This window comes from Chaetodon trifascialis, chromosome 16, assembly GCF_039877785.1.
Source record: "Chaetodon trifascialis isolate fChaTrf1 chromosome 16, fChaTrf1.hap1, whole genome shotgun sequence".
In the NCBI taxonomy this organism is placed as follows: Eukaryota; Metazoa; Chordata; class Actinopteri; order Chaetodontiformes; family Chaetodontidae; genus Chaetodon; species Chaetodon trifascialis.
The window spans coordinates 18,792,807-18,802,342 of NC_092071.1; the positions used below are offsets into that span (position 1 = coordinate 18,792,807).

The 9,536-nt window shown below is 43.5% G+C and overlaps 1 protein-coding gene across 1 annotated transcript; it reads left to right on the forward strand.

Moving 5' to 3' along the window:
* Window positions 1–206: 206 nt before the first annotated feature.
* aspa (aspartoacylase) lies at window positions 207–8,088 on the forward strand. Its single transcript, XM_070982445.1, has 6 exons — window positions 207–742; window positions 3,129–3,324; window positions 4,518–4,611; window positions 4,745–4,852; window positions 6,658–6,767; window positions 6,941–8,088. The coding sequence occupies exons 1-6, from the start codon at window positions 501–503 to the stop codon at window positions 7,130–7,132; spliced, it is 942 nt and encodes a 313-aa protein (XP_070838546.1). The 5' UTR covers window positions 207–500; the 3' UTR covers window positions 7,133–8,088.
* The last annotated feature ends 1,448 nt before the right edge of the window (window positions 8,089–9,536 follow it).

A 9,536-nucleotide genomic window follows, 5' to 3' on the forward strand; every position in this document is an offset into this window, starting at 1 on the left:
GTATGAAGCAGGATTATGCCACAGCAGATGTTATGAAATGGACTTTAGATAAAGCGTTTTTAAACAGGGCAATTGGTTTTATTTTGAAGGATGTGGCCGGAAGTAGTGTATCTTATCAAGTCAAGCTGAACAGACTACATGTAAATGCCGACACATGGAAACATTGTTTAGATTACCTTTTATTTTGGAAGAAATTGACCGGAAACGAACCATATTTCGCGTCGGTTTGACAGCGAGAGGTAAACAAAAGGAGGGATCTTGTTAAGTGGAGTTTCGCCTGCAACTGGAGGAGATGTCGTGCGCGACTCAGCGCATTTTACGCACGGTGACTGACCACAACAAGCCAGCGGGCACGTTACGTAAGCGCGCTGCCACGGCAGGCTTTTAAACACCGAGGCTGTGACGCTCCAGCTAGAAACTTTTTCTCTCTCCCCAAAGCCTCTCAGAGCGGCGGGTCCTCTCCTCATCCACACTGCACCGTTTCCAGCAGGCACCCCGTCATGTCCTCCTACAACAACAGCGTGCGTTTTAACGAGGCCAGGAGAGTGGCTATATTCGGAGGAACGCACGGGAACGAGATGTCAGGCGTGACGCTGGTGAACCTGTGGGTGAAGAACAGCGCCGAGATACAGAGGAAAGGGGTCGAGACCAAACCCTTCATCACCAACCCGAAGGCGGTGGAGAAGTGCAGCAGATACGTGGACACGGACCTGAACCGAGCCTTCAGCCCTGAAAACCTCAGGTAAACACAGCTGACCCCGGAGCTGTCATGTACCGTGTGGCTGCTGGACGTTGTTGTCGTTGTTCCGGCTCTGCCGTCATACGTTGAATGGAAACTTTTTCATGGCACAGATCCAGAAAACGCGTTCACGTTGAACAACAGAGCCTTATTTGATGTTACTGCGCGGGCTTTGAGCTAATCTTGTAAGAAAAACAAAGACATGTGCATACCTGTGCTGTTAACCGCGAGCCCGTCTGGACACTGTGCATTTTCTCGTTGGGGCAGTTTTGTTCTTTGTTTTTTTTTCTCGAATGACATGATTAATTAAAAGCAAGCATCCATCTGTGCTTCGGTGTCAGATCCTTGAAGATCTCGGCTACAGGTCGTGGAATTATGCTGGAAAATGTAATGACAGCGCAGTCATGCGACATTATTGGCTTCATGACTGCATGTGTGTGCGCTGTCAGACAATAGATATAGATCAGATCTCTTGCTTAGAGAACATTAGGACAACACAATAGGTTGAAAAACAGTCCAGCCTGGACGGATGGACGCAGCCGTACATGGAGAGCAGTGGACAAAATGTTACACTAAAATATAGAACGGCTTTTATAACAGGATTTAAACTGTTTCCCTCCAGGAATTAATACAGCAGAACAGTCACGTGGACATCTCCATCAAACTTATTATTGTAGGTAGTGTGTGTGTGTGTGTGTGTGTGTGTGTGTGTGTGTTTACCATCAGCCCTGATGCCCCCCCCCCCCCCCCCCCCACTCCCCCACCCACGTCCCTCTGCCAATAACAGCAGAGCAGCGTGTCCTCCCGGGCTCTCGCGGACAGTCAGCCAGCAGGAGAAACGTGAGCGAAACGTGACCGAGCTGCAAATGAATTAAGACGAGATCTTTTTCTCTCTCTTTTTTTATTCGTCCCCCCTCGTGTGCATTACAGCGGAAAATAAAGTCTTACGCAAACGCTGCCTCATATAGTCCGTGTGCGAGCACACACACACACACACACACACACACACACACACACACACACACACACACACACACACACACACACACACACACACACAGCGGCCTATTTACTAATGTGGTTGGATAACACCATGTTACCCTACCATTAATTAATCATAGGATTCCCATAATTAAACACCCAGGGTTATTATAGTGTGTCTGTGCTGCTGACTGAGGAAGTTAGAATTTCTGTAATTTTATCACATTATGGCAATAACTGCTTAAGTATTATTATTATTACATCATTTCTTATGATGTAATTCTACCTACAGTTTCTTTGTGATGTTTTCTGCTGTAATGTGCCCTCTGAAGATGTTTAACAGATGAAGAGATGGAAGCTCAGATTGTACTCTATGGGTGAAGTTAGTGTCACCGCCTCATCATGCAAACAATCTTTAAAGATCATGTCGGCGCTTTTCAGCTTAGAAATCGTTCGGCCTCTCTCAAAGCAACATATAAGAAGATTAACAGCTCACGGTGTCCTCTTTCTCAACTTAAATTGACTGACAGCTCTGCTGTTCCCCATATTTGCTGTCCTCTCGGCTGAGGTTGGCGTGTTGGAGACCACTTTATCAGCTGTGGTCCACACTGAGCTGCAGTCCAGACAATACCGGATATTCACTGAAAATGGGGTCAAAAGAGCAGATGTGGGGGAGGCGAGACAATATGGACAGTAGAGGTGCTATTCTACAGTAGCTTGGAGAATGTCCTAGACTAGTGGTTATTTTCACATGCTTGAAAAGGGCGAAGAGACAAACAGGGAAGCTCTCATTCTTTGCTCAGACCGTGTAGAATGTCTGCATGGGGAGGAAAGCGAGTTCGGTCGGGAGGAAAAAGCACATTTCTCAAGGGTCCTTCAGTGCAGACATGCAAGGCTTGGAGAAAAGGGATTAAATGTCTTCTTAAAGCTCACAAAAGGAGGCCTCTGTCCTGATGATTTCAGCTTTTGTACTCCAGCTTAAAGGCAACCACGACTTTCCACACCAACGAATCAGATGGAATTATGGCAGTTATCAAGACATCATATGCAGCTTTGATGTTTTTCTGTTTTCCACATGTGAAGAACTGTAGGAAACACAAGGCCTTCAACACACTGTTGTACGTGCTCTCCATTTTAACCCCACGGTTACTGTGTTAACTTGTAGGTTTGTTAATCACAGACGTGTTTCCACTGTGGCCAGCAGTGAGGTGAAAGTGTTACAGGTCGTGCAGGTCAAGTAGGCACCCTTGTGTAAATCATTAACGTGCTTCATAGCTCATTGTTCCTTCAGCAGAATTGCCTGATAAGCTGTGAATGTGTCAGCATCTGACTGCCTTCTCGTGCTCTGTGTGTGTGTGTGTGTGTGTGTGTGTGTGTGTGTGTGTGTGTGTGTGTGTGTGCTCTGCAGTGCCCCGGGAAGAGATGACCTGCCCTATGAGGTGCAGCGAGCCCAGGAGATCAACAGGATATTTGGGCCTAAAGGAAGCCCAGAGGCCTACGATGTCATCTTTGACCTCCACAACACGACGTCCAACATGGGCTGCACTCTGATTCTGGAGAGCTCCAAAGACCACTTCAATCTCCAGATGATGAACTACATCAAGGTGACGCCCTTGAAGACTCTGTGAGAGCGTTCAATCTGCAACATTAGGTGTGGCTGATGACCCATAATGTGGTGAAGGTCAACAGCAGACCCAGTAGAGAAATGTCCAGTAAATGTTTTACAACGCATGCAGGACATTTTGTTAAGAACCGTGATTTAAAGACTAACTTTTAAAAATGAAAAAAGATTGACTGAAGGTCTCACTTCTGTCTCCCACATCGCTGTGTGTGTGCGCTTAAAAGTCAATGTTTGACCAATAGGCCTCTTTGGAGAGGTAGAGTTGAACCAGTGTGAATAATCTAATCATCAGTTTACCTTCATCTGAAGGATCAACCATCCAAAATAAAGCAGAGGGACCAGAGGGATCTGCTTTGAGCCACCTCATGAGTCTGAAAATACACCTTTATTTGTTTCATATACAACCATCGAACATTCTCAGGTCTTCAAGACAGTTAATCCGCATGACATTAGTTTTGGCACATGTGAATACTACATTAACTTGCTTGCGAGTCTATTACATATTAAACTCAGTCTGTTATCGGCTCTCGTTCCTCTTCTTGCTCTTCAACACAGTACAGAGGCATGCAGGGCAGCAGCAGGGAGGAAACAAGCAGCCAAAGGCAACAAACCCTTTGTGACTGTGAGCAAAGAGGTTATGAGAAATATGTTTTTATCTTTTAAGGAACGCAAAAGCTCACAGAGATACACACGAGGTTGACTTCAGGAGTCACACGTACTGTACAAAGCCCAGTATACCATCATCATCCCGTTCAGGTGCTGTCTCTGGAGCTTCAGGTGATTCAGCTGCTCAGACCTCGGTCAACACAAATAAAATCACACAGCCTGCTATTATTTGAACGGACTGCTGAAGCAGCTGGACTTTTTTAGCCAGGAGTCTAATGATGACGGCCCACAGCGGTGACAGCATTAGTGCTTTTCCACTTTGAGTTGGTGCAGATTTAATTTTCAGTTCAGTCGAGCAAAACCTTACAGCAGTCACTCCCAGTTGTTCCTGCATGAGACCGTCGGCTGATTCAAGCTTTATTTGCAGCCCTCAACCCTCATTTCCGACAGTGACGCCCTGTAAAATATAAATGTATCTCTCAGTCTGTGCACTTCACACTGATGTGAACTTTGTGGGGGTGTTTTTTTATCTGTGGCTGAGATCTTGTTTTTGTGGGTTTTGTGTTGCAGAAAGCCATCGCTCCAGCCAGTTGTCTCGTTCTGCTCAATGAACATCCTCTTTTGAAATATTCCACTTCACGCTCAGTTGCCAAGCACCCTGTTGGTGAGTGTCTCAAGTCCAGCCAAATTGCTCGGGGGACTGTGGGCTGTATTTAAGATATCCCCAAGGAATCCATTCAGACGGCAGAGGACTGTTTTCCATGTGCGAACGTGTGTTCTGATTTGTTTCATTGCAGGTCTGGAAGTGGGTCCTCAGCCTCAAGGTGTTTTGAGGAGTAACATCTTTGAAGCTATGAGAGTAATACTTAAACATGCCCTGGACTTCATCGAGCTGTTTAATGAGGGTAAGGCAGGCATACCGCAGCAGCTTAAACGTTAACACAGAGCATTTATGTTGCTTTCAGCAACAGGCCATGTTTTAAGATTTGGAAGGCCAAAGCAGTTGAGATTGAAGCGTGCGTGACTGCTGAATGAGCTCATGTTTGTTAAAGTTTGCATGAAAGTTATCCGTAGAATTTCATCTCAGGGACGGCTAATGTGATTCATAATGTGTTATGTAATAGAAGAATAGCTTCTTTACAGTCAGTCTGTTTATCGCCATGGCGAGGAACATTTTGTGACAACATGCCCATGGGTGCCCGTCTGATTCATCCAGATGTACCTACACCCAGATCTCTAAATTTATCTGCATCTGGCTCATCCCGCCTCCGCTCTGCCCCTTCTCTCCCCAAGGCACCGAGCAGTGTTTACAATGTTTAGGTGCAGGGCAGCGTTTCCTTCTTTTACATCAACAGGCGGCCTGTGCAAAGTGTGTGTTGCAGTCTGCTGGTTTCCCCTGACGGGCCTGCTGTTGAATGGCTGGCTTGTTGGGACTTGGTCAGTTTCCATGTCATTAGAGTCCGGCTGCCAATGGTGTGGTAATCTTCTGCCATGGGGCCACGCTGGTGCTGATGAATGCGCGGGCATGGGGATGAATCGCTGTTCCTGCGCTTTGAAGCTGAGCAGCATGAAGAAACAAGTCGTTTCGCTTGAAGAGATTCAGTAGTTGTTACAGCTGAAAATGGTTTCTCTGCAGAATAACAGTCACACAGACTCAGTGAGAAAACAGTTTGTCCTCTTTGCTCTGCGCTGCCACTTGCATAACAATGCAGCTCAGAAGTCTTACACTTGCGTGCTAAAGCAGTTCATTTGAGCGTCTACTCATTGAACATCCGAGCTCTGCCAAAAACCACTTCCTGTTCAGTTCCGGAGGGTGAATAAGGTCACTCTGGCACTGTGTGGCACCTTCCAGCTTCAAGTTCTGCAAACTTCACCAAAATACAAACTACTGCTACAACAGTGGAGCTATGAACGAGATTTAGTATGTTCTCTCAAAAACTTAACACCTGATTAGCCACCATCATTTGAATTTGCTTGTTTTTGTTATATTTGACATTACATCCATATAAAAAAAATAAATCTGTATCAGTATTTAGTCTGTACACTTCACACTCATCTTGGCTAATATATTCTGGCAGATACTGTGTGCAAATTTCATCATCAAGTCAAAATTTGAATATGTCCAATATCTAACTAGCTGTCATGTTTTTACTGATTGCATCCATCATTTCAAAATAACTGAAAGTACTGCGAGTTTTCCTCCACCAAGTGCAGCAACTGTCATGTATCTGAGGCTTAGCTGGCCTCTTCAGAATGCATTGCAGAAAGCTGCATAATCACAGGTTGCTGATTAATACTCTGTCAACCCATTTCCTCTGTGGAGCAGGAGGGGTGTTTCTGCCATATTTCCATATTTATGGAAATTCAGGACTTTCTCCTCTTTCAAGACCTACAAAAAATGATGTTCTCCCAGGTAGCACATTCTTTTTTTATTTGCAGTTGCTCTCTACCATGAGAGCCTTTAGGAACGCATGAGAAAACTGTCCCCTTTTCAGTCTGTTCTGCCCTCGCATTATGATCCCTCTTTTAGCCAGCTGATCATTGGAAAAGTGAATCCTTAGCTGGGATCACAGAGGTCAAAAAGTTGATCATTTCCAGCTAGAAAGCACCTCGCTGCATCTCAGTGGCTCACTGGTTAGTAACTGCCATCATCCAGGATTTTCCAGGATGCTTACAGTATTGAGGAAGTTTTTTCCGATGTGTTGTTTAGGCATGGAGTTCCCTCCCTGTACGGTAGAAGTTTTCTGGGTCTCGGAGAGGATCGACTACCCCAGAGATGCCAATGGGAACATCATTGCCATGGTGCACCCCAATCTGCAGGTAAACATGGTCTGAATGACGCCTGCCTTCCTCTCTAGCCCAAATATACGACCTATTCAACCTGCAAATATGAGCCATTATGAAAGAGGAAATGAAACATCTTTGGTTGATGTGAGAATATATTGTTATAGTTTGCGTACCATACTCAAGTTACTTCTTGCTTGTTGTTTCAGGACTGTGACTGGGAACCGCTGAACCCCGGTGACCCCATGTTCCAAACATTTGATGGAAAAACCATCCCCTACCAAGGCCAAGGCACCGTCTACCCCACTTTTATTAATGAGGCAGCCTATTATGAAAAACAACAGGCATTTGTAATCACCAGGCGAGAGACCTTGGTAGCAAGTGCCATCAGAAAAGCATGAAAACTGGTTTGTGAGGCTAACAGCGATCATCAATAGCCACAGCAATGATCCATGTATAGATTTTGCACTTTGTTCTGTTAGCAAATGAGATTTTCCTCACGTAGTGACTAGATACCATCTTTTACACGCTGATACGTTTTCTATGCGTTTACTATCAGAAAATCTATTAACTATGCAAATTTGTGGAGGATTTTTCTAAAAGTCACTGTGAAAGTCTTTGATCTGAAGACTGGTAAATGGCTGTGGTAAGTATGTATGAAACTGGTGTTATTTTAGAAATATATTTACATTAAATCATTTAAGTTTTTATAATATTAAAGGCCGGGCCTACTTATTGATGGCTTACGAATCATCATACAACACTCCTACTGCTGCTCAGGATGGCCATTGAGGATCATAACCTGCAACTTTGGACCCAAAACTGTACGTTGTTTGTCTCCTTCTGAAAATATATTTGTAACATCTTTGGGAGGTTGCTTGTGGCCTTTGATTCTACCTACCTGTACCTCCAGTGGTTGCATCTGTGGTGCTGTCCTATTGTTGCCTTAATGGAGATTTCAGAGAAAATTGCACAACAAAATTGGTGTGGGAATTGTAGATTATATGTGTCAGATAACAAGATATTATTTTGATAAGAAAGGGTATATGTTCTGTTCCTCTACACAAATGGGATGCAGTTTGAAACATGTTTTATAATAATATATTTGTGTCTATTTTGATATACTTGTACTGTATGTTTGGTTTCAAGTGATGTGTAAGACTTGGTGAATCATGATGCTCTTGTACTTTCTAATATTTTTACGTCTTTGTTGTCTCAAAGTGTATCGCTGTGGTCTTACAGTAATTCATTTTTCATTCAGCAGTATTCTCGGTAGCACCATTTATATGATCAGTAGAGTTTACTGTCCTTGAAGTCCTGTGGAAATTGTCCATTCAATAAATGTAGTACTATGCTTTCCTGTGCTATTTTATTGTTTATAGCTGCACCCCAAAAACTGCGTAGCTGTCACCCATCATGCATTATTGTCATGCAGGGGAGCACCTGCAGCCAGCAGAGGGCATCACATAACCACTGATTCAAGTCCTCATGGGCACAGAGTGTACTGGAGAAGCCAGTTAAAGCTGGAGGCTTGACTCCTTAACCTTGTGCAGGACATATCATTATATTGTAGTCATTTAAGGAATTTACCTTCTATCTGTTTCAGTACTTTCCTTGTTCCTGAGCCTAAGATGGAATATATGACACATTAAAAAAACAACAACAACAACAACAACAAAAACCCCTGACTATTACTGTAGTAGAAACACAGCTTATATTCAAATATACATGCATATTCATTATGTTATACTAGGAAGAGTGTTAAAACTCTTTATGGATTAGACGTCCTTTTTAGAGTGTTTAGAAGACGGTTAGACTCCTGACTTCTGTTCAGTTGATTGAAACACGTATTTATTTGACTAGTGAAAATCCTGACCAGAGCTTATTCTAATTTGGGTCATTTTAACAAAGCTCTGTGTCATCCTTTGCACAAAACACATGATTGTCATTGCATTATAACATAACACTACAGTATGCTGTTACTGATCTGGTGTATATACACTGTATACAGTATGTTGCAGATTACATGCTCTATGTTTATAGAAGACACATGGATGAGTTTACAGTGAGGGATCCTTTTTCAGAGTATAGAGTAAATGCTACAATTACAGCATACCTGGAGATTTTATTTTTTTCCATTCATCCTGTTATTGTTTGCCTCACACTACTGGTTCCTTCTCATTCACAGCAATGAATTCCATTCAACGGCTAAATGAGATGTCTCAGGTGGCCCGGGACATCTGGAATTCAGTGGGAGTGAAGTAGGTCGAGAGGTGTGGACAAAACCTTTCAAAATATGTTCAGTTGTGGTGTGTAAAGGGGCTGGATGACCAACAATGAGCAAAAACATCCAGAAGATCATGCTGGAGGTGTCATTTAATCTGTAGTACATGTATGTTTGGGTCAAAGCATTGCTGAATTTGTTGTTTTCTGCATTAAAACTCATTGGGAATGAGATGCAAAGAATGTTATCTGCCACCTACGCTGTTTGAGCACAGCCCTACCCTTTCCCCAATCATGTCATAATCTTATTACTGTACACAGCACTGAGCTGAGAGTCATCAAAACCTTTCTTCTTGACTCATATGAAGGGATCATATCAGTAAAGCATGAGGAGTATGGCTGTCTCTATACTTCTGCATTCCACTAACTGACTGTATTGAACACTTGCAGGTTAACCAGAAAAGTCCATACATTTCCTGCTATATCACGTTAGGCTTGTGATTTGTAATTCAGTTTCATGACTACAGGCTGGCCATAGCCTTTCTCGTCTATTCATTACTGTAACCCAATCAGGGCTCTCAG

Bases quoted from the DNA above. Each gene is read 5' to 3' on its own strand.
- aspa (XM_070982445.1), top strand. From the start codon at position 501: ATGTCCTCCTACAACAACAGCGTGCGTTTTAACGAGGCCAGGAGAGTG. The intron at 3,325-4,517 runs GTGACGCCCTTG...TTTGTGTTGCAG, and splicing joins AGATGATGAACTACATCAAG to AAAGCCATCGCTCCAGCCAG. The intron at 6,768-6,940 runs GTAAACATGGTC...TTGTTGTTTCAG, and splicing joins TGGTGCACCCCAATCTGCAG to GACTGTGACTGGGAACCGCT.